Source organism: Lactuca serriola, chromosome 6 (assembly GCF_051521515.1).
Source record: "Lactuca serriola cultivar US96UC23 chromosome 6, Lser_US96UC23_V15, whole genome shotgun sequence".
NCBI classification, from domain to species: domain Eukaryota; kingdom Viridiplantae; phylum Streptophyta; class Magnoliopsida; order Asterales; family Asteraceae; genus Lactuca; species Lactuca serriola.
Window position 1 is genome coordinate 80,545,887 of NC_136413.1, and position 25,002 is coordinate 80,570,888.

Consider the following 25,002-nt stretch of genomic DNA (forward strand, 5'->3'; position numbering starts at 1 on the left):
GTGTGAGTGTTGTTGGAGCTAATTGTGTTTTGGTGGCTTAGTGAAGAAGAAGGAAAGGAGCTCTTGGAAGCTAAAGCTTGAAGTGTCATTTTAGATCTGAGATCTATAGAGAAAGGGGCTACACTTAGAGGTATAAAGTTCAAAACTTTTGGTTGTTGTTGCATGTGTCATTTCTAGGGTTAAAAACCCCAAAGGTGGAGACTTTATGAGTATAAGGTGCTCCATGGTCCAAGATCTGTCCCTTTTCAGTGGTATTAGTGATTTAGAACCATAAAGTTTCCATCTTGGCTGTTAGTTTGAGGTCATGCTTGAGTATTAAGCCTTCTAGAGTTAGAGGATGGAATATTATGGGAGTTGGTGGCTTCTTCAGCCATGCAAAGGCTTAAAGTCATCAACTTTATGGATTAAGAGGCTTAAATGTGGTCAGATCTAGAAATTGGACGTGGGTCTTAACTGTTTAGACCTCAAGAGCTAAGGGGCTGAAGCTGGGGAGTACGTCGGGCGTACTCCCAGTACGCGCCGCGTACTGGGTGGCGTTCCCTGATTCTGAGAGGCAGCCGGGTACGCTCAGCGTACACATCTGGTACGCGCAGCGTAACCCGGAAAGTTAACTTTTGGTTGACTTTTATTGAGGGGCCTTTTGAGTTATGAGAGGGGTAAAATGGTCTTTTACCCTTCCGAGAGTGTCATAAGAGGACATAGTCTAGCCTTTGAGAGTTATATTAAATAGAGTATTTATTTCATATGATTAGGCGGAGGCTAGGCCAGTGTTTACCGAGACTGAGATTTACCGAGATACCAGAGGTGAGTCTTCTCACTATACTTTACCTAGTGTGGTAACAGAGTCATGTGACAGTGTAATTTAGAGATGTGTGCTAGTGTATTTGCATGTTATTTATGTGTGTGTTTTATTGTGATACGTGATATGCATGATTCAGAGTTTATAGAGTAGGACCAGTGGGTCCATAGAGTTAAGACCTTTGGGTCCATAGAGTTAGGGCCAGAGGGCCCACATAGAGTTAGGGCTGGAGGGTCCCACTGAGACACATTAACCAGAGGGTCAACAAAGTTATAGCCTCGAGTGGCTAATATATGTTAGAGTGGTATTTTGGGGAACTTACTAAGCTTTATGCTTACATTGTTATGTGTTATGTGTTTCGGGTACCAGTGATGACCGTGGGAAGGCGCCGACATGATTCGTACACATACACATGGGATTTTATGTATTTCGATCCTGGGGGATGTTTTGTGAAACAAGGATATGATACAATGACATTTTATTAATAAATGTGTTTGGAAAATGTGTTTTGAAAATGCGAAAAATTGTTTTAATTTTTACGGTGTTACAGATTCATGTAGAAAGGGTATTGGAACTTCGGTTAAAAATAATGTCATTTGGTAACAAGTAATGAACTTTAGGGTTAAGTGCAGGAAAAAGCAACGCTTTAATTTATTACTATAAAGTTTATTGTCGTTTAAAAAAAAAATAGTTTATGTAATTTAATCCGTTACACCTTCAAGATTAAGGGCCTTTTTGTTCCGGATCGTCCCAGGTATTTAAATCCTCAGGACCGGCCCTGCTTGTTTTCTGGTGCCTGAAACCCTAAGACTAATTAATCATTGATCAGGCATGGACTCGTGTTTATTTCTTTCCTAGTTGTTTATGGTTTTGTTTTCTTTTTTCTCTTGCAACAATCGTTTTATTTTCTGTTAGATTAATTTTTTTGGTTCTCTGAATTTTCCACTTATTCTGATTTGAATTGGAACTCAACAAAATGTGGTTTTGTTGTATCTGTTTTCTAGTATCTGATATAATTTGCCTTGTTGTTGATTCATTCGATTTGAAGGTGTAGTTTACATTGGAATGTGAAAAACTGATTTTGAAGGATGAAATACCTTTAAATGAATGCGTAGTTTACTTTTGAATGTGAAATGAGAATAGATTACGAGGATAATTATGTATGTGTTTGTGCTTCAGTTATCAATGAAATTCTTTAGATGCTTCCTTTATAATAAATGAAGGTTTTTTTTTGTCATACGTCATCTTCTTCTTCATTTTGACACTTGTCATTTTGTGAGAATTTTAGAAATTTTATTTTCCACTTGTCATTTTTTAAAAATTTCCATTTTCTTAAAATAAAATTCTATAAAATTGTAATGGGTTCTATAAGGAAATAAAATCATCCTATTAATTTGGTAATAAATTTTCATAAATATTTCAAACGATTTAGTTTCTTTTGAAGTTTTTCAGAAGATTACATTATGTTATGTAAAGTATTACATTATAAAATATTTCATATTTATATATTGATATTAAAATTTTATTTTTATTAAACCCGTGTAATACACGGGTCTTACACCTAGTCTATGATACATGAATGTAATTTCAGTTATGGATATAAATATAATAAAAAAATTAGTTAAACAAAACGGTTAGTTATAATAACAAAAATAACAAAAATCGCCACCAAACCATTTGTTGTAGCTTTCACATAAAACAATAAAATGGTAGTTTTACAAGTTTGATGGGTTTATACAGAAATAAATAAAGTTAAGGGGCTGTAATGTACATAATCCTTTTTTTGTATATAATGCTGCAGATTTTGCAAGTCCGCCTTCTTTTCCAAGTTCCATCGGTCCGACATTTGCTTCGCCCCGAACAAAACCCTAAAATTACTTTCCGACGAAACCTTCGTTAAATTTCACAGAACGTTGATCGGATACAATCATGGTATGTTATAATATTCCATCATCTTCAGTTTTATGTACTCTCGATTCACAATTTCCTTTGGTTATCGAAGAATCTCATAGAAATTTACGAATGTTTCAACTTTAAAAAAAAAAATTCCCCTTGTTTATGAAAAAAGAAGCTCTCAGCTGGCTCAAAACAGCTAGACACAAAAGGTGTAATCGAGTGAATTTAGTTTATTTTTGTTGGTTTTGGATTAGTGCTTGATTATGAATAGATTTCATCACTTTCTGCAACATTTTCCATGTTTTTTAGATGTATGAAATGAGGCGTTTGACCTTTGTCAATGAAAAGATATAAATCAAGATGCGATTTCATTTAATAGATTGTTTAGGAGGATGTAATTGTAAAATCTGCAATAAATCTTTTTCCTTCGCATTTTATATTGGAAGATTGTGCTACAGAACATTCCATGAATCAACTACCATAGCCAAATCCAGTTTGATTCTTTTAACAGCTTCATTGGTTTACGTATTAATAATATAAATCTGAGTTCTAAAATGTTTTCTTGAATCATGATGCAACCTTCTTTATGCTATGCAGGCTGCTAAGATTCTTGCAAATTTGATTGTAATGGGCTCTGGAATCTTGATTAGGGGAATGGTTCAAGCATATCGTCAGGCTCTCCAAAGTAAGTTATCTACTACAACATGTTGTAACTTTGTTTTCCATTTAGTAAAACCTCAAAACAAAAAAAGGAAGTCAAAAACATTGATAGTGATGGTGTTATGAAATCAAATGTCAGTTATAATGATGTTGTTCATTTGTGTCTACTATCTTTGTAGATTTATATCCTTTGGATCATATACTTTGTTTGTTATCCAAGCAATTTGACTTTTAGTTATCTATGTGTGTATATTTATAAATTATATAACTTTTGGTGTCAAAATTGCAGATGCCTCAAAGTCAGGGGTTGCTCAAGAAACATTACAGAATGCTGTGCGAAGAGGAAGCAAAGCTATGACTGAACAAGAAGCGAGACAAATTCTTGGTGTGACTGAACAATCATCTTGGGAGGAGATTGCACAGGTTAGTACTTTCTAGGGCTATTTTTGATGATGAGGATGAGAAGGGCATTTATGTCTTTTGCACATACAAGAAAAGTCCTTGTCTCATCTTTTTGGGTTGGATAAAAAATTGCAACTTTTTCCCTACTGACATCAGTCACACAGTCCAATGTATGCCAAACACAGTAATAGGAATAAATGAGAATAGGATGCTATAATAAACAAATTAATGAAAGTATGTTGTTTTTTTTCTTTTTTGCATTTAAAAATAATATATTTGTTGAATCTTTATACAGAAATATGATAATCTATTTGAGAGAAATGCGAAGAATGGGAGTTTTTATCTGCAGTCAAAGGTTCACAGGGCCAAGGAGTGTTTGGAGACGGTTTATCAACCGAAAGATCATCCAGGTGATCCTGTTGGTTGACTGTTTGACTTTTTTTTTTTAACTAAAAAGATATTTTAAACATTTGTATATTTGTAGTCTGATAAATTTTTTGAAGATGGATTTTTGTATTCTTGAGTTGTGTTTTCATATGCTGTTATCAGCCATGGATTTATCATATTGAGTATGAATAAATACACGGGTATTGTTAAAGAAGATGGTGATTCTGGTAAATTTTATTGAAAAAATTATATATATAAAATTATACATTGTTAATAATCCATTTGCCTGATGTTATTGTTAGTTGTTGAAAAGGTTGCGAGAAAATGCAAATATTCATTTTTTTTATCTCTTCTTGTTCACGTTGTAATGTTTGTCTTGTTGTGAGAATTTTTTTGTCATTATTGAAAACCTAATTCACTTCTTAATGACTTTTACTTTTTGATGCTTTATCAAAGCATAAGCACAAACACAATTCAATTAAAAAAGGCAGGTTAAAGAAACTTTTTTTTTGATACTTTGTCAATAAATACCATTCTATAGAATTTTTGTTGGGTATGTAATTAGATAAAATTTTTGTTATGTAGATTTTTTACTTAGAATTCAAAATATAACATCGTATTCTTGTTCCTCACCTTAAGGAGCACTCTAGTGAGCAGGTGAAGAGATATTCCTTCATTAGGTTCTTTCTTTCTTTGAGACTAGCAAAGGGCTTGAGAGAACTACAAAAAAATCAAAGTTCATACAAAAGTCTTTAAGCCAACCATTCCAATCAAACCTTTTTGTATGATACCTACTCCAATTAATACAAGGGTCTTTAAACCAACCATTGTGAAACAACCAAATCCACCAAATTGTTGTGAAGTCAACCGCAACAAAAGTCTTTCTTTTTAACCAAAGAAAAATGTAATTTGATATGCCTAATAAGTCCAATCATTGGCAAACAAAAAGACGAGAGTTGAATATTCCGTCTAGTAATAAAATGTAAGGGTAACACATGATTTTTGGAGGTAGCATGCTTGGAATTTTTTACTATGTTGGAAAATCATCAAAAAATTTACATTACATCTGAAAATTTATGGGAAAATTTGCAACTAGTTGGGTTTGTCCATATGATTCTATCACCATGAAGTCAAACCCAACAAAGATCTCACCACCTCACAATCCGAAAAAGGTGATCCATTGTTTGAGACTCACGATTACAAAGCGAGCAAACAATACAATCAATGTCGACACCCCTTATGTCCAATTTAACCTTAGTTGGAAGTTGAATAAGAATCACATGCCATCCCAAAATATTAAGTTTATTTGGGTTCCATTAATTTTGTCTAGTAAGACACCCACCAATATTCAAACAAACACATCAATAAAATGTTTGGCGGAAGATTAAGGATCCAAGCTTAATCTTGCATAACGAGTCAAACGTCTTTCCAAGTGTATTGAAACGAGTCTTGAAACTGGTCAATTTTGAGGAATATTTTTTGTTTTGGTGGGAGACTAAGACATAGCTAATCATGCAGAAGTTCGCTAACTTCTTGAATTATTCGAAAAGTTCACAAAGTTCACTTACGACACAAATTTGTGAATTCACAACCTGTTCTTTTCTTTTTTTTTTTTTGTGAAAAATGAGAAAGCAATTATCCGATATGTTTTTTACGAACTTGATAGCCATTTTGTGATAGTAGTTGAAAACATGGTTATCATATGATATTTGGCTTGAAAGTGAATAGCTCTTATAGAAGCCATACAAAAAGTATAAACTTATATATAAGACCTCCAATGAAAAAAAAGTACAAGAATTTATATATGTCTAAGAATTCTTCATATGCTTTCAAGAGTTTGTTTTATAGAATATTTAGAATCTTCTTGTGACACCACCCATGACCTTTGACGGCCATGTGTGTTTAGAATAACTTTTGACATAACACCCAACAAAGACTTATACATGCCAGCTACAAATTAACATACTGGAATATTATTAAATATACAAAAAAAAAAATTAGTTTGATTTCTTTTTAATAAATAAGTCTCAAAATTTTGAAAAACAAGGAAGAAAAGTAAAAGGGAAATAAATAGTAATACCAATACATGTATCCCAGAAATTCTCCGCGCTAAGGTGCGCTGTCTCTTCTCAAATCTCAATTCTCATCTTTTAAGTTTTACGCCTTCCCTTAATTGTTGTTGACAGAGAAACAAAAAGGAAAGACCAAACCCTTTCTCTGTTTACTATATCATTTTCGTTCAATTTTTTCAACAAAAAACAGAAATAAATCTTGAGTTTTGAGTGTTTTATATTACAATCGACCATCCGTTCTTCATCTTTTTTATCTTTCGATTCATCTTTTACTATAAGATACCAGTTTATCAGATCTGCCATCTTCAGTTCGATCAGGTACGATGCCTTTTCTTCGAAAAATCACTTTTCTGATCTGTGTTAGTTTAGTTTCAATTTTCTCGATTGACTAGATCTTGTTTTGTATTGTAGACTTCTGATTCGTATTTGTTCGTAATTTTTGTTATGTAATTGGATGTGTGTTTAGCTCATACGTCATTGTGATTAGTTAGGGTTTTTTTTTTTTTTTTTTTGTTCTCCTGGTTGAAGGTTTTGCTGTTTTGATTTGTAGTCGTGAGGATTAACTAGATGTGTGAAGTTATGTAATTGGTGTATTTAATGGCTGTTATTCTTTTTTGCATTTCGATTCGGTTTTGTCATCATAATTAAGGAACTGTTAAAGACTATATGTCGATCTTTATTTTATTTTGGCTCTGTAACTCTGTTCTTCATCTTTAGGCTTTAAGGCAATCTTTTTAGACATTTGAGTTTTGGTGCTACAGAATTTTACAAATCATGTTGCCTTAATAAGTTTTTAGTGTTCATGTATCCCATTTTTGCTTATAATTATTTCATTATTTAGAGGATTATATAACCAGTTTGATACAAATCACAACAAACCTGGTTGTCAATAACTTATATGCCATTATTTTAACTTTATTTTGCTTAAGGTTAAATGCAAGGAGTGGCAACATAGTGATTAGTGAACATACTTTCATTGATTTGTTTATTTTTGCGTTTTACTTTCATTTCTTCCCATTAGAGCATTGTACTTTGAATTTTTTTTACCCATTTAGCATTGTTACTTAAATATCAATATTCACTTCTATTACCCATTTAGCATTGTCACTTAAACATTATTATTGGTCTCCTTTTTCCAGCTGGACTTGAATACTCTTCGAGTGTGTGCTTCACTTGAAGAGGGTTAGTGCTCTTCTAGGTGAAAATGAAGAAGGCATTCAGGGACATGTAAGTAATAAAAGATTTATCCTTCATTTGAACCATTGTTATTTATATCATCACAATTATCTATGTCAATCATGATTGTTCATATGGATTTGATCCTTTTTCATTGCAGTAAGAGAGGAGTAAATAAGAAAGTTCTTAAAGTTCCTTCAATAGAACAAAAGGTTCTTGATGCTACCAGCAACGAGCCATGGGGTCCTCATGGAACTCATCTTATTGATATTGCACAGGCTTCAAGAAACTAGTATGACATACCTTATTTTCCTATAAAATTTTAAAACAAAAAAAAATGATTATTTAGTGCCCAAATTAATCTGCTTTTCTTATTTTTTCAGCCATGAATACCAAATGATCATGTCAGTAGTTTGGAAGCGCCTCAGTGATACTGGAAAGAACTGGCGCCATGTGTTCAAGGTTTACAACTCTACCCATCCATTGTAAATTATTCCAACATGTGTCAAGGGTAGTTTTGTCATTTTAAGTACTTTTGTTTTCTGCACCAGGGTTTAACGGTTCTTGAGTATTTGGTGATAAACGGATCGGAACGTGTCATTGAAGATATCAGAGAACATGCAAACCAAATAACTGTATGTTTTTATTCCTTGTAACTTTGTTATTTCTGAGTTTCTTTTTTTTTTTTTTTTTTTTTTTTTTTTTTTTTTATAAATTAATGTTTTTATTTTTTAATAGGCGTTGGCTTCTTTTCAATATATTGATTCAACGGGGAGGGATCAAGGGAGCAATATAAGGAAGAAGTCTCAGATTCTTGTTGCCCTCGTGAATGATAAAGAGAAACTACAAGAAGCAAGAGAGAAGGCAAATGCCAGCAGGGACAAGTGAGTAGTGAATATCTTAGATTCTTAGAAATTATGATTAGATAGTGGAATGACTTTTTTTAACCTTTTGAAGTAGATTCCGTAATACATCGGGAGATGAAGGGCGTTTTGGTAATAGAGAAGAAGATCGTAATGGTTATGGGAGAGAAAGAGAATGGGGTGATGATGAATATCGTGGAAGAAGTAGAAGCAATGATGGTGATTATGGCACAAGAAGTCAAAGCTCTGATAGAGAGAGGGATCGATCATTTGAAGATGATGGTCATCGTTCTTCTAGGTATACAACTTTCCAATTATAGCAACCTAATTTCATTGATTTGTTTATTATTACTTGAAAAATGATAATTCTTTATATTTATGATTTTATATTCATTGCAGAGGAAGCAGTGCTAGAGTTGAGGATGCTTCTCCGGATGGAAGGTAATTTAGATGGTGGAAGGAATCTGCTTTTTGATTAAAAAGACCAAAATACCCTTGTTATATATATAAATTGAAATATATATATATATATATATATATATATATATATTTTTTTTTTTTTTGTGGTGAGGGCAGGGGGCTTGAACCAAAGTTATCTGGACAAAATGTTGGTGGGCCTCCTAGTTATGAAGATGCTGTGAGTGATGGTCATAGCCCTGTTGATACCAAGAGGTGAATTAATTAATTAATAAGTCAAAAGATTTATTTACTTGTAAATTATAATATATATATATATATATATATATATATATATATATATATATACAATAATTGAATCTAGTCTAACTTATAAGCATTTGAAGGAATGGAGAAACTGCAACATCATCACCTCAGGTGAACATTAACCATCAAGAAATTCCGGCAGCAGCTGCTCCACCACCAGCTGCCGCCGCCACACCACCTCCAGTTACCACTACGCCGCCACCACCTGCAGTGACAGTCAACAATGAAAACGACGGGTTTGACTTTTTTGATCCCCGTGGTGCTGCTCCTGCTCCTGCTCCTGCCGTTGCCCTTGCTCCGCAAGCATCAGGTGGCGGAGAGATGGAGGATTTATTTGGTTCTCTATCGGAGTCTTTCTCTTCTTCAAATGCATTGGCTCTTGTAACATCTACTTCATCTATAACCACTGAAGTTCATCCTCCAGCAAATACTAATCCTTATCTCACCTTCGACACCTCATCGACAAGTCAGGTGTGTGAGTGTCTTAAAAGCTGGATTCTACACACACATATTGATAGTTTGCTTATATTGTAAATGTACACTCCTTTATGCATTGCAGGCATTTGATGATCCGTTTGGTGATGGTCCTTTTAAAGCTGTTCCTTCTACTGATGGATTTTCAGCTCAACCACCAACATCACCCTTCACTACAACTGCTGAACCACCATCATTTTCAGTTGACCCAATGTCAGGGTCAGGGGGATTTGGGGATACGTTTGATTTTGATTCAACTGTTGACATTTTAGCTGATATATTGCCTCCACCTGGACCCTCACAAACTGCTTTTCCTTCTCAAAATGGTCAAACATCTAGTTTTTCAGCAGAACCTAACCAGACCACATTTCCTTCAAGTTTTTCAACCCCATTTGGCCAACCACCTACTTTTTCATCCCAAGGTCAAGGTGGTCAACCTTTTCAACCTCAAGCTGCCCAATCTATGCCACACCCAGCTTTTCCACCTCAAGGTGTCCAGCAGCAGCAGTCTATGCCACAGTCAGCTTTTCAACTTCCAGGTGGACACCAGTCTATGCCACAGTCAGCTTCTCAACTTCCAGGTGTCCAGCAGCAGCAGCCTATGCCACAGTCAGCTTTTCAACTTCCAGGTGGACACCAGTCTATGCCACAGTCAGCTTCTCAACTTCCAGGTGTCCAGCAGCAGCAGCCTATGCCACAGTCAGCTTTTCAACTTCCAGGTGGCCACCAGTCAGCTTTTCAAAGTCCAGGTGTCCAGCAGTCTATGCCACAGTCAGCACCTTTACCACTCCAAGGTGGCCAGCAGTCTATGCCACAGTCAGCAGCTTTTCAACTTCCAGGTGGCCAGCAGTCTATTATGCCACAGTCAGCTTTACAAGTCCAAGGTGGCCAACAGTCTATACCACAGCCAAGTTTTCCAGCTCAAGGTGGTCAATATGCATCACAACCAGGTTTTCCAGGTCATGGTGGTCAATATGCACCACAACCAGGTTTTCCAGGTCAGGGTGGCCAGTCTGTACCCCAAAGCAGCAGCCAAAATGGTGGTTTTTCTTCTCAGTTGGGTAGTGTGAGTGTCTCAGGGGCAGGGGCCAATGGTCAATCCGTGTTGCACCCTGGTTTTCCAGCTCAGGGCGGCCAGTCTGGTTTTCCGTCACAGGGTGGCCAATTGATGTTGCAAGCTCAAGCTCAGGGCAGCCAGTCTCTATTGCAGCCTGGTTTTGTGGCTCAGGGTGGCCAAAATGCATCTCTTGGTGTTGGTGGTTTTCCTTCAAATGGTCAACTTGCTCAGCCAAATGTCTCACAGCCACAACCAGGGTTTACCAATTCCAATGGTCATGCTCAGTCAAACAACTTGTTTGGGGGTTTCCAGCCACACAGTTCTTCTGCTTCAATGGCGCCCTTATCACAAGTCACACCTGCCCCACAATACAACCCTTCAAATTTCTATCAACCACAACAACCACCAGCTCTGACTACTTCAACAGGTGCTCTCGCTCTAGTACCACAACAACCAACGGATAAAAAGTTTGAGACCAAATCAACAGTCTGGGCTGATACATTGAACCGAGGCCTTGTCAACTTGAACATATCTGGAGGTAACTTTACCCTAGTCATTCTAGTGTCAAACTGATCACATTATCATATATGAATATGATACTTACTAGTTATGTACTTATTATGCATGTGTGCAGCTAAAACAAACCCATTATCCGACATTGGAATCGACTTTGAAGCCATAAACCGTAAGGAAAAGAGGATGGAAAAACCTAGCCAAACCCCAGTCGTTTCAAATGTCTCCATGGGTAAGGCCATGGGTTCCGGTTCTGGAATGGGACGTGCTGGTGCTGGTTCTGTTCTAAGACCCACACCAAACCCCATGATGGGTGCACCCACTGGCTTTAACCAGCCCATGGGAATGAACCCTATGCCTCCTCAGAATATGGGAATGAACATGGGTCAAGGATTTCAGATGCAGCAAGGGTATCCTCCTGGCTCAGCCATGCCTGCAAATTATAATAATAATCCAATGATGGGTAGAGGTGCTGCTGGATATGCTCCACAACCTTATGGTGGTTACAGATAAGATTTTCAGCCATACCCCAACCCCAACCCCAACCCCATTATGTTATTGTGATATATAAGAATTCTTTCACTTTGTAATTTTGTTATGAGTTTCTTTTCTTGTAATGTTCATTTACATTATTCAGGTTTTTGTCTCATTACATATAGCTTTCTGTATACCATCAAGGACAGCTAGTCTCAGGTTGCATCTTTTTTATACATTTAAAACATTTTTTTTGGTTTCTTGTTGATTCTTGAACCATGTAATGCCTAGTTGCAAACAATAAACATTAGGATTCACTATTGTTTTTAATTATTCATCTTCCAACTTTCTTCGCTTTTTGTATAAGTGTGTATTTTTCAACCAAAGTAAGAGCAAACAATATGTGTATTCAATCAGAATGACGTAAAATGGGCACCAAAACTAGTAAGTAATTAGTTTATTTAAAAGAAGGATAAACATATTTTACTCCAGAAAGACTTGTATCCTGTCACCCATTGAATCTTTAAAATCTAGCAACAGCTTTCCTCCCACTTCAAATGATACATCATCTAGCAATGCCTTTATGTTTACTCCTCCCAAAGCTGTATGACAAAATCAATGATTGAATAGGATTAGACAAACTTTTTAGGCATATTTTCAATAACAAGGATGAGAAAGACGTTCACATCTTTTGCACGTACAAAAGACCAAGAACAAGTCCATGATCCATCATTTTGTGTGGGTCAAAAGTTGCAATTTTTTTTTGTCTCATTGACATAGTCTGTGTGTAATGCATGTCAGATAAGTACAAAGCCATAACGTCTTGTCAGAGAAATGATACCTGGGACAATATTCGTGATGCCATCCAGAAAACCAGCCTGAAAACATCATACATCCACTAATATTAGTCCCTGAATTAGCTCTTTCATTACTATTTTTTTTCACTTAAAAGAAATGACATACAGGAATTCGGATATCAAGTTTCTCAAAGCCATCTCGCCCAGTGATTTTGACTCTTAAAGAACGAGACCAGATCCCTGAGAAAGGATCATTTGAACCTCCTCCACCATACTTATACATATCTGGATTCATCAGTTCAACAACAGGCTTGGATGCTTCTTCACCTTCACCTGTCTGCTCTTTATCATCTTGACCCCATCTTCTAATACCATACGGATTTCCGCCACCTGGCAAACACATAACCAAAATCAATCACTCAAACAAGCAAAAAAACCCTTTTGAAAAGTGAGGTTCTTGACCAACCTGTTTGCCACACAGGTTGAGTGTTCTTAGTAGCATAAAGTTTTTCTTCTTCATAATAGGTGTTGAAACCCAAGATTTCTTTGACTTCTTCAAATGATGGCATGCTTGCAGGAGAAGGCACACGCCCTCCCTTAATAGCCACCAATGCATCATCCATGGCACGAATGGATACTCCCAACAAAGAAAGAGGATAAGCTATAAGTTTATATCCTATCTCCTCAAGTTCTAAAGGAGTCAGTATTGGAGTTTTCCCTCCACCTTCAAGCATATTAGCCTACACAAGAATCAGAAAAAAAAAGTTAAGAATCCTTAAAGTTATAGCTTTTTTATGTTAACGATCAAAAACAAGATTGCTAACCATTTTAGGAACTCCAGGAGAGATTTCACAGAATGCTTTCATCTCTTCTTTTGAAGCAAGTGCATCAATGAAAAGTACATCAGCTCCTGCATCAGCAAAAGCTCTTGATCTCCAAAGAGCTTCTTCTAAGGACAATGCTTGACGTGAATCTGTTCTTGCTACAATAACAATGTCACAACCACTCTCTTTCCGAGCATCAACAGCTGCTTTTATCTTCATCACAGCTTCTTCTCTAGATACCACTTTCCTTCCTTGTGTATGACCACAAGCTTTTGGGGATACCTTGCAGTTTGAGCATTATCAGCAATCTGTAGGACCTACAGATGAATATAATGATAGTTGATGTTAAGAAATGAACCTGATCTTCGAGAATTATTCCTGCAAATCCTGCTTTGATGTATCCCTTCACAGTTCTCTTCATGTTCATGGCGTTTCCATATCCGTTATCACCATCGCCGATCACTGGAATGGATACAGCTTCTGTAATTTGTTGCCCTTGCTCCACCATTTCTCCGTAAGATATTAGTCCGGTATCTGGCAAGCCTAATCGAGCAGCCGATATTCCAAAACCTAGCGAGAGAATCCATCACAAGCAAAATTTATAGGATTGATCAGACGAGGTTGCACATTAAAACCAGTTTTCACCATTCTCTTTGAAGCATGCCCAAAAAGGATGCCTGAATCGAAATTTTACAAATGATTATGAGAAAGGTACCAGTCGTGAAGCAGAACTGAAAGCCAGCTCTCTCTACAAGCTTGGCGCTGAGAGCATTAAAACAAGCAGGGCCTTGATGAATTCCGGGAGAATCAAGTAGTTGTCGTAGCTTCTTCGCCGGAGACGACTCTGAAGTGGCGTCGTAGGCCTTTCTGTCTCCTCCATAAGAATTAACGACGATGGAATTGGAGTGGACTGAAGGCCGTGATTTCCGAAGATTATCATATCCAATGTTTTTCTTGGTAAGAATCGGATTAATCGGGTAGCTCGGAAGTGTAAAACCTTTAAAATTTGAAATTAAGTTCTCCGGCGATGAGGGAGGAGAGCGGTGGCGACACACGGAGGAGGAGAGATTCATGCTGTGTTTGGGGGTTGGAGACTGGCAAGATTCCGTTGGCTTGTTTTACTTACAAACTAATTTTATATAAAACCCCCATAAACTATGGCTAAATGACAATACTTGGTAGAGTTTACACTTTATTTTTAATTTCGTCATAAATCTTCTAAAATGTTACAAAAATCAGTATATGGTTCAAAAGTTCATTCTAGATTTAACTAAACAAATAGAAGAATATCAGAATAGACGAGATGATTTAAAAATACTTATTGAGTGTGAAAAAACAGAAGGAAATAAAAGTTAAAGACTGAAAAAAAATGGAAGGATAAAAAAATTCTCATACTCTTCGGATGAAGTTATAAATAGATTTCATGGTCAACCTACTAAAGCCTTCTAAGCTCATTAAAAATTAGATTCAAACATTAAAACTACAAAAATTTCAAAACCAAAGATACCATTTTCATCGATTGTACAATATCACTACCAAAAAAACTCAGATTGTTCACAATTAAGAGAGACCTGTCTAACTTTACTTCAACCTAAAAAAATAAAAAAATTTCATATCAAATCTCTTATACACCAGCTTCCTCATCACCATGGCTTTTGTCTTCTTCCTTATCAAACCTGCAAAAAAAAACATCAAAAAAACTTAGTCATGATGGGTTTCATTTTGCTTTTTCTATTAAGCCCAAAAGATAATGAAATAAGAAACATACGCTGAATAAACAACAAGCCCAACAGCAACAGCAGCAAAAGCTAAAAAGTACATCCAATCGACCTGACGATATGTGACAATGTCAGCTTCGTTTAAAAAAAAAAAAAAAAAAAACTAAAAAAATTAAACTCGATATTCTTTACAAACCTTTTCATGATACAAAAAGATACGTATCAAAACTGACCACATGTCTGACGTCAACAAAGACAGATTTAGCATTGTGGACCCACTAATCTGCATTTTATACCAACACAAACAAACTTCAATCATAGAGTTCTTAAAATTTCCATAACTAGAAAGATGTATAAAGAATGTTGCAAAGTCTCACCTTTAACAGGATTGGCACACCTGAGTAAAATAGAAACATTGCTGCTGCAAATCCAGCATAAGGAAGCACCTAAGAAAAACAAACAACATGTATTTAATAGAGGTGTTTGAATTTTTTTTGTAGGTTAATTCCATTAATTTGATTATTACAACATCCTACTTTCATTATTTCTATTACAGTATCGTTAATTCTATAAGTCTACCCAATTACATAGCATTGTTATACAAAAAGAAATCTTGAAGTGAAATGCTCAAAAAAAGAAAATGAAGGTAGGATGTTGTAATACACAAATAAATGGAAGTACTTTATTATTTCTTGCATTTAGCCCCTTGTAGAATAAATCTATAGATGAAAGTACAATCACACACACACACATGATTAGTGTGTGTGTGTGTGTGAGAGAGAAGAGAGAGAAAGAGTACCGCTCCTGATGACCAATGGATGGATTTTAGTTCCTCACGCTCAAGTACGCTTCTATAGACATTGTTAAAGACCACAAAATAATGTAAAAAAATATACAAACAAGATCAAAGTGGTATTATTTTTCCTTCCAATTCCTCAAAAATGCCCTCATTTGGTCAAAATATATTTTAAAAATAATTTATATGTAAGCAACAGTAAATGGGAAAAAACACTTAACAAAAACAAAAAGAAACGGGTGTCAAATGTCAAGTGAATAGGTGTTTTTTTTTTTTTGGCTTAGAAGCTCTCTATAAAATAAATGTAGTAACCCTTTAAACTATTTTAAACAAAATGTTGCATATAAAAGAAGGATACATTTGAATACCACTGAAAATGGCACCAAAGAGACCCAACATTGCCATGAGTTCAACTCGATCAGCTGTTTTCACAAAAAACTCCTGCACAAGGGTTTTTCAATAAGTGTATGCACAACATTAATGCTATTTCTTGCATAAATGACAATTGTTTTTGCTCACCTCACTAACATTGCAGACAGCATAAAGTGTAGCTCCAGCAATAACCAACAAATCCCCTTTAATAGGATTGCTCCCACTCTCTATCCATACACATAAAAAAAAAGTAAAAAAAAAAAACATATAGTAAAATCCTAAATCCCGTATCATATTTACATGTAAAAAAAATGAAATTGAAAGTAAAACGCTAAATATATGCTCACGTGAACGATCTGCTGCATGCACATCTGAAAAAATAACAAGCACAAGACCCGCAACACAAATGACAACACCCGCAATTTTCTTGAATTTGTAGTTTGTTTTCAAGAAGAGCCACGTCAGGATTATGACTGATGGGATTGACCAACAATCCAGCAGCATTACACTCGTTAATGACGTGTATTGATATGCCTTCACCACTGCTCAATATATATATATATATATATATATATATATATATATATATATATATATATATTTATTAAATTAAGCATGGTTAATTTGTAAGAAATTATTAAACATTATATCGTTTTATAAACTTACCAAGATAATTTGCTTCTACGTCTATAAGTCCAAGAAGTAAGTAATAATACCATTTTGCCTGTAATGTTATAAACCAATCAACTTTAATAAAATGTTATGATATGAGAAGAAAGATGGAATGAAGGTTTAATTACTAACTTTCATCTCATGTCTCCTGAAAATCAAAATCCCACCATAAACAATCGCCAACAACACATAGTTTGCTAAAGACTGTGATGTTGGTGCATTGATTCCTAAGTTATTACATAAAACAACATAAATTAGAAACTATATTACAATCAATTATACAAGTACTAAAATAATTAACGAAAACGCAAACCTCTTCTAGCAAGCTCAGATGATGTAAACCCAGTTGAAGTGATAAAAAGGGAGAGAATCTGTCCGAGAAAAAGGGCGAACAATGTCTTCTTTGTAAAAAGACCCTTAAAAGACACCATGATTCAATATCAAAACCCTTTAAGAATCTTAGAATACTTGCGAAAAACACCGAATTCAAGAAACCCAGAATGCCCAAATCACAAAATCCCCATTCCTGTTGCTTTTGAAATCGACAAATGTTTAGGAATAAGTGTAAAAGGATGGGAGGAAAACAAAATTTTGACCTTACGTAAGCAAATTAAATACCACCTAAGAATTTATTGTTGGATTTAATGCAATATGCAAAAGAAAGAGAAGAAAAAAAAAAGTCTGTTTCAATTATATATTGAGAACGATTTGAAGGAAAGAGTGGAGAATGAAAAGGATTCTTAAAGAAGAAACAGGGTTTTGTGAAGAGGTGAGGGAGGGTTTAGGACTGTTTGTTGTTCGTATTCTTAATCGGTGGAAAACGGAATGACCGAAATTGCCTCGGAGATCTTTTTCAAGTATATATACTTTTTTCTCATCTTTTTGTGCATGTTGGCAATTTATTTATTTTATATTTAATTAAATCTTTTGGATAAATCCAATCTGCTTCTATTGGTGGTAATCCATGATATTGGATTTTTTATTTAATAAAATATGACATTAACAAAAAAATATTGTAGTTATTCATAAAAATACAATAAAGATTCGCATTATTTTTTTAGATAACCATTAATATTTTACTCATAAAAAAACAACTATAATCCTCCCAAAAACATGTTCGCTAACTAGCAAATACACATTACCAAGTTGAAGTTCAATATTGTTTTGCGAACAAAATTATTTCTTTACAAAGTAATTTTACGTCTAATTAGTTACTATAAAAATCCTCAAAAATCTTGATAATAATTTGTGGGATTGAGCATAGCCGAAGGCATAAATTCCACATAATCCACTAATTAGGGGTGTTCATAACCGTATATCCGAAAATTTCCAAAAATAGATATTGATATCCGATTTTGTATCCACAATTTTGGATACAGAAATATCAGAGATACCCGAAAACGCAATCATCTATATTTGTTTCTTCAAATGTCAAAAAATTTGAAAAATAACATTACATATTACTTGTTTAAATGTTAACAATGAGTAAATATAAGATTCTAGTGTATTTGTTACCCCTTGTAAACTAAAAAAAACATACAAAGTATAAAACACACAAACAAAATTCCAAAAAACAATCCAAAGTTTAAAACACACAATTAACATTTCAAAATATTAGTTCACTATTTCCAACTTCAACATCATTCTTGAAAAAATCATAAGTATATATCAGTGGTTGTCAGTGTATCTAATTTATTTGTTAGTTAATTCTAAAAATAAGAAAAAATAACATTAAAATTAAGACAAAACTGATAGATTGTATGCAAATATTATACACTTAACCCCTACTTAAGATTACTATGATTCATATGCAAACTTTCCTTAAAATCCGTCAATATATGATTCTAATTCCTAACAAAATTTCAATACTCACAAATCACAATGCACAAAAGCAAAGGACGTTTAAAACACAACTTTATAAGAAAACTATTTGAATCAATAGCTAACCTTTAGGATTTATGAACTACACTATAAAATAAGTATTAAAGTGGCTAAATGCTAATAGCAACCCAGTAATCAAAGGTATCAATTGATACCTTGTGTGAATCGAATCGCATCCTTTAGATAATCGGATGGAGGTGAAGCCATTGACGAACCAAGGAGTTGGGTGGAACTTGGAAGTTGGAAGTATCGAAGATTTGAAGTGACTAGGGTAAATTAGGAACGAGAACTCGTGAAGTCATGATCTTGAGTGTGTATTAGGAAGAAAAAAATGTTGTTTGTGAAAAATATGTCTCAACCCCACGATTTCCTAGGGTTCTCATCACCCTCTGCCATCAGCTGCAGAAGACACTCCCTCCAACATCTTCTAACTACCTTACGAATATAGTTACATGTTATCGACATCAGATAGTTTTCGACCGCCAGATCCCACCCTATAACGGTTGGACTCAAACAAGAGTTGTGCAATAGGGTAGAACCTAACCTTCGAGAATTATCTAATCCCCACAACATGTAATTTAACGTATTCTATTAATAATTATCCGACACCAGTGGGGTCCCTAGAAGCACAAAGCAAGCAACATTCAAGCATTGAGTTCTAAACCAGAGCACTATCTAACTAGACCACTCTATCTAATCATCTGAAACCTATACTAGCATGTAGTTCTAAAGGTTCTTACAACCGACATACAAGGCATCTCTCCTAGCATCCTACCATGAAATTTTGAGCAAATCCTTATCCCTAATCTAGCATGCTATACACACACACACACACACACACACACACACATATATATATATATATATATATATATATATACTGAAATAATAAACATGTATGAGTATTTTGAGAAATACTTACTTGAGCTTGATTGAACGCACACGTCACACCCCATTTTCTTTGTAAAGATTTATTTAGAAAACTCATTTCCTATCAAAAGATTATCAATTCCTTAGTTTGAGTTCAGACACACCCAAAAGTATGCCCGAATCCATCAAACCAAGGCTTTAATACCAACTTGTAACGTCCTCAAAATTACTATGTAAAAATTTCATTTTAAAACCAACAGAAACATCATTAATTCATTTCAAAATCCATAAAAAATGTGATAATCTATAAAATAGTTATCATAGTACAAATCATCTCATAAAATGCGGAATGCTAGTGGATGTGGTGCGATCATGCCAGACCCTTCCCTTTCAAACTGGAAGTACCTGAAACCATAAACATAAGACTGTAAGCACAAGCTTAGTGAATTTCCCCCAAAATACCCCATACCAAACATACATAACAACTTGAAACTAAAACTTGGTCTATTTCACCCCCTTCGGTATCTTTCAACCGGTATTGGGTCTATTTCACCCCCTTCAATATCTTTCAAACAATACTAGGTCTATTTTACCCCCTTCGGTATCTTTCAACTGGTACTGGATCTACTTCACCCCTACAGTTAAGCATACAATCATATCAACAAGAGTCACAAAGAAAACAAGCACATACAAATATATTAGCAAGTTTTACAAAGACAACTATCATCCTACAAACATAATCTAGTGGGCCGGGTTGGTGACTTCGACCCACGAGTTTAGTAAGGAAACTCACCTAACAAACAATGATATTGTTCTTATTGATGTGAATACAAATGCTACAAACCTCCTATACAACCATATAAAGTACAACCTTATATTCCATTCCAAACTAGGGGTTTGACCAAAAGTCACTACAAGTCAAAATTCAAAGTCAACTGTCAAGGTTGATTCTCCACGTCATGGCCATCCTTGGCCATGTTGTGGCTTTCAAACGACAAAACAGACGCGTTTTCCCTAGTCGCCACACCGTGGCAACCTAGGCCACGTCGTGGGCACTGGTTCAAAGTGTTGGATTAGTGTCTAAGTCCATAACTATTTTGGTATGTACTTGACCCGATTATGAGCATGGTCCTTTTGGGTTGCCTTCACCATAGCAATATGTAGGATGAATTAAGAAGAGAGAGGTTTAAATATGATTTATTAATATATTATGAGAATAATATATTAAAGGAGAAATCATATTGTTTAATTAATATTAGTCAATAATTAATTATGAATTAATTTTGTGGCTAAAAGAGATTAATTAAATTTAGGGAACTGGACTGCAATTATTGGATAATTGAGTTATTGGGCTAAGGAATGCTAAAGGAATAAGGGGTGAACGAAATTATGATGGAAGCCCATCATATTTTCGTCCATGGTCTTTATCCAGAAGGTTCCATGGGTTGCTTAGAGTTTAAGCTGTCCATTAGGGTTTTGACTGAAACCCTAGCAGCCCACACAAGTATATAAAGGACCCCTTAGGCTCCTAAAACGTGGACAACGGATTCTCTAGGGTTTCTAGTCGTTTTTGGGCAGCCTCCTTTCTTCTCCTCTTCATCCAAGTTGCATAAGGTGTTTGTGACTCCATTAGAGGTGCAACACTTGAGGCACTAAGCTTTTGAAGCCAATCCAAGCAAGGAATTGATTGTTATTGCTATATAACAATCAAAGGTAATTTTATAAACCCTAATTTAGTTTATAATATGTTAGATCTAATTTTATTAGTCTTGGATTCAAAGCATGTACAATAGAGAAACCTAGATCCAAGCATTAGGGTTTGTATGAGCACATAGGACTGTTCTTATGCCTAAAACCCATCAGTGGTATCAGAGCCTTGATTGGTTTCAGTTGTATGTGATGCTATGTTGAATTATTGCTGAAAAAACAATTTTTTGGCCTCTGCCCGACCTGACTCGGCGAGTCAGTGGATGAACTCGGCGAGTCTAGTCCCTGACTCGGCGAGTCCAGGGGTCAGACAGAGGGATTTTCGGGTTTTGGCTGCTGTTTTGACTTGGACTTGATGCTTAATTTGTTTTATGAAGTTAAAATCCGAATTTTATCTTAATTAAGTGTTTATCCATGCCAAAACAATAGATAATTTCAAATCTTTTAAATATTGGTTGTTTATGTGATAAATATGGATTATTTAAAGTTATTTGGTAATTATCTAATGACTAAAATAAGATTAGGTCAAATATAGATAATTATGAAATTAATTGTTTAATTTATGTTATTTGTTATTTGATCCCTTATGTTTTGAAAAGTCTCAAAACTTGCCCTCAAGTTTTGGGATTTAAAAGTTGATTAAAAGTTTAATTTTGAAATGTTAAATTCTAAAACCCTAGTAATTTGAAAAAGTTCAAATCTCACCCTTATGGTTTTATTAATTAATTAACATGTATAATTAAAAGTGATTTAATAAATCCATAAAGTTTTGGTTTACATTTAATTAAATTAAAAGTATAATTCACTAAATTAAACCACCTAGTATTTTAAAAGTGTAAAATACACCCTATATTATATATAACATTAAAAGTCTAATATTATATATATATGTATGAGTAAACAGTCAGTCTTACCGTTAGTAGGCCTCATTCACGAAGCTGGTCTATAAGGGGTGTTTAAGGAAATTGCCTATAAAATGGCGATTGAATGGGTATCCACTCTTACCCACCGCACTCTTGACTAGTGGAGGGTCGTTAGCCGAACGGGTAGGATAGGACAGAAACCTTCCATTATAATTACTTTAGGAAAAATGTGAAATTGTATGCTAATCCATAGAATTACACTTCGTACCCCTGTCAAACGTTAGTGGAGCGTGTGTGGTTAACCGACACACTAATTTGGGGATGACATTGGTAGCGAAGGGTGACTCGATGTTTGTCATAGATCAATGGAGCGTGTGTGGCTAACCGGCACATTGATTAGGTGATAGTAGCATTGGGTGCACCACGTGATTCGTATGGTTATTCACACCTTGTTTGTGATCCTCGGCATCCCAGTCACAAATAGTAGGGCATAATCGAGATTAAACATGCCATTGAAAAGTTCAATGAATCTCAAAAGATCTAGGAGTTTCAATTCATTTAAAACTTAATATTCCTTTTCGTTTTTCATGGTGGAAATTGGTGAATCGTCATTTACCTACCTTCAAATATTCTGCAACTAGATTACGACATCCCTCTTCTAGGTTGTAGAATATTGTGTTGGATCCTAGCCTTAATAACTCATTTGGGTGTTTTATTAAGGACTCAATCAACTTAACTTGAATTTTCTCCCGTTTTGTAGATGTCTACATCTTACAATGGTCTTCCCAAATCCTTTGGAACAAGCTTTCCAAATGAAGATGACGTTCCGAGATACGATCAAGGAAATGAGAGTCATGCTTCACTTCCTCCACCTCCTCCAATCGTTCTCCTTGACCCACAAGTTCAAAGGCTTGAAAAGTTCAAGCTCACTCAAGCCCTTTTGGCAAGTAAACACGAAGATGGGAAACATGTGTGTGCACACGTCTTAGAGATGAAGTCACACATTGATAGGTTAAGAATGTTGGGTGTCGAGATTTCAAGTGAGTTGGCTGCTGACTGGGTTCTCCAGTCACTTCCTGAATCATATAGTGAGTTCGTTAGAGAGTACTATATGATGGATCACGACGTGACCCTCATTAATCTCACCTATTTGCTTATAGCTGCTGAATCAGCAATGATTTGGCGTGCTGGTCAAGCAAATTTGTCTGATGAATCAAGCTCCCAAACTTCAATGGACACTGGCAACATTGGAAGTCCAGAAAGAACTAAGTCTGTGATTGTCCGATGTGTTGTGCCAAAGGAGTCCATTTGCTTTTATTGCCAAGAGAAGGGGCATTGGAGACGAAGCTGTCCTATTTACTTGAGAGATCTAAGAGATGGGAGAGTCAAGACGTATGGCTCCACTTCAGGTAAAATCCATTATCTAACTCTTTTAAGTTCCTATTCTAGATTCTTAATACATGATGTGATAATATTACATTTTGATGTTTTGTAGAATCGAAGAAAAGAGAGGAAGCTTAAGGGAAGAAGTGAGCTAAATCTGATCGTGAAGAAATGGATTTCGGTCGCATTTCTTGAAGATTGGGTTCTTGAGCTACTACTTGGAGTTAGAATAGATTGTTAAGAAATATGTAATAACATAGTTTTTCAATTGAATTGCATTTTAAGGACAAATTTTTTCCGCAATAAAATGAATTTTGATTTTATCTTATTTGTTTATCCTTGCAATGAAATATATGAAAAAATTGATGTTTGTGCACTTCTATTATTAGCAAAATGGATTTAATTCTTAATTATGTTATTTGTGGAAATATCAGAAGTTTACCAAATAGGGAGAGTTTCTCATCGCCCAAGTTTCAATCGGACAGAAACTTGGAATCATGCAATGTGTATTGTATGATGAATGAAAAACTTTCACATTTGGGAAACTTAGACTAATTCTTTGGCAAAGTGTCAATTGAAGGACAAGGAGATCGAGTACACAAGGTTGTGCGTTGATCAAGTCCACCACAAGAGTGACAAAGATATTCGTCATGATTTACTAAAGTTTAGTAAATATGATCATACTTATAAGATTAAGTGTAATTCTGAGTTGATTGAAAGAGTTTAAATGAATAGTAGAACGAATAAAGAAGAATCAAGTAGGCAGAAAGATAAAAGTTTCTCTTTTCTAAGAAGAAGGGAGAGTACCTTTTATTGTGTTTTATGATAAGTCTTAAAGATTAAGAACCATGTCTCAATAGATCCTCTAAGTGAGTCTTAGTGCAATTGCATGTCTAAGAAGAGGAATCGAGTATTGTAGAAATGGTTAAATCAATAAGTCAGTCATACTTCGTTCCAATATCAAGTCTTAGAGTCAAGATTGTGACATTGAGTGAAAAGTCTTAAGTAGGTTTATAACACTCATCAAATGTGGAATTTAGAAAAATTTTCTTATTCTTGCACATTTGAAATTGGTAAGTTGTGTTGTCTTGGATAAGACAAAGACCAACTAGGACCAATTATGTGAAGTGTTTTGTCTTGATAAGAACTACACTAACTCTTGAGTATTTGCTTTGTCAAGAAATGTTTCTTGACAAGAGAATCTTATATGTCAAGGAGTCAGTGGGAGTCTTAATGGTCTTGAAAGGTTTCAAGAACAAATCAAGAATAAACCTTATCGATCATCACTAGCACACGACTTGAGGTTTACAACCTATCGTGCTGACATCATTTTGTTTCTATGCCATTCCAATTGAGTTAATTGTGTATGTGAATTCTATGAGTTCTCATTTGAATGCATACTAGAGCCTTAGTCGATGGAAAGTACATTGATATGTTAGGACAAGTTACTAAACTACTTGGAAGACATGGTGGGCACTCGACAAGAAATCAAGATTAAGAAAGTTCAGTCCATATGAGGTTGAATTTGTCACAAACTTTGGTTTTGGCAAACTCACATGGATAGGAACTCATACACCATAAAATCTAAGTGTCATAAGATTCCCTCCTTCATGAAAATGACTG

At 35.1% G+C, this 25,002-nt stretch overlaps 4 protein-coding genes across 5 annotated transcripts; 2 read left to right on the forward strand and 2 right to left on the reverse strand.

Annotated features, from left to right (window-relative positions):
• Nucleotides 1-2,581: 2,581 nt before the first annotated feature.
• On the forward strand, nucleotides 2,582-4,358 carry LOC145059324 (mitochondrial import inner membrane translocase subunit PAM16 like 2-like). Its single transcript, XM_079007176.1, has 4 exons — nucleotides 2,582-2,731; nucleotides 3,293-3,380; nucleotides 3,645-3,778; nucleotides 4,053-4,358. Exons 1-4 carry the CDS (start codon nucleotides 2,729-2,731, stop codon nucleotides 4,182-4,184), a joined length of 357 nt encoding a protein of 118 aa, XP_078863302.1. The 5' UTR covers nucleotides 2,582-2,728; the 3' UTR covers nucleotides 4,185-4,358.
• Nucleotides 4,359-6,236: 1,878 nt separating this feature from the next.
• LOC145059325 (clathrin interactor EPSIN 2-like) lies at nucleotides 6,237-11,826 on the forward strand. 2 transcript variants are annotated; one of them, XM_079007177.1, is made up of 12 exons: nucleotides 6,237-6,534; nucleotides 7,356-7,443; nucleotides 7,553-7,684; nucleotides 7,776-7,854; nucleotides 7,944-8,027; nucleotides 8,131-8,276; nucleotides 8,350-8,553; nucleotides 8,655-8,696; nucleotides 8,832-8,927; nucleotides 9,059-9,449; nucleotides 9,538-11,047; nucleotides 11,144-11,826. In XM_079007177.1, the coding sequence occupies exons 2-12, from the start codon at nucleotides 7,421-7,423 to the stop codon at nucleotides 11,533-11,535; spliced, it is 3,099 nt and encodes a 1,032-aa protein (XP_078863303.1). In that variant the 5' UTR covers nucleotides 6,237-6,534; nucleotides 7,356-7,420; the 3' UTR covers nucleotides 11,536-11,826. The 2 variants fall into 2 exon arrangements, with proteins under 2 accessions (XP_078863303.1, XP_078863304.1); XM_079007178.1 differs by having other exon boundaries at nucleotides 8,353-8,553.
• A 57-nt stretch (nucleotides 11,827-11,883) lies between these two features.
• LOC145059326 (uncharacterized) lies at nucleotides 11,884-14,229 on the reverse strand. Its single transcript, XM_079007180.1, has 7 exons — nucleotides 13,833-14,229; nucleotides 13,476-13,687; nucleotides 13,118-13,399; nucleotides 12,760-13,033; nucleotides 12,460-12,683; nucleotides 12,338-12,374; nucleotides 11,884-12,098 (listed from the first exon to the last, which is right to left on the reverse strand). The coding sequence occupies exons 1-7, from the start codon at nucleotides 14,188-14,190 to the stop codon at nucleotides 11,980-11,982; spliced, it is 1,506 nt and encodes a 501-aa protein (XP_078863306.1). The 5' UTR covers nucleotides 14,191-14,229; the 3' UTR covers nucleotides 11,884-11,979.
• A 397-nt stretch (nucleotides 14,230-14,626) lies between these two features.
• On the reverse strand, nucleotides 14,627-17,492 carry LOC145057947 (uncharacterized). Its single transcript, XM_079005863.1, has 11 exons — nucleotides 16,989-17,492; nucleotides 16,808-16,902; nucleotides 16,670-16,727; nucleotides 16,351-16,545; nucleotides 16,151-16,230; nucleotides 15,990-16,072; nucleotides 15,635-15,686; nucleotides 15,213-15,281; nucleotides 15,032-15,118; nucleotides 14,886-14,947; nucleotides 14,627-14,793 (listed from the first exon to the last, which is right to left on the reverse strand). The coding sequence occupies exons 1-11, from the start codon at nucleotides 17,104-17,106 to the stop codon at nucleotides 14,742-14,744; spliced, it is 951 nt and encodes a 316-aa protein (XP_078861989.1). The 5' UTR covers nucleotides 17,107-17,492; the 3' UTR covers nucleotides 14,627-14,741.
• Between the last annotated feature and the right edge of the window lie 7,510 nt (nucleotides 17,493-25,002).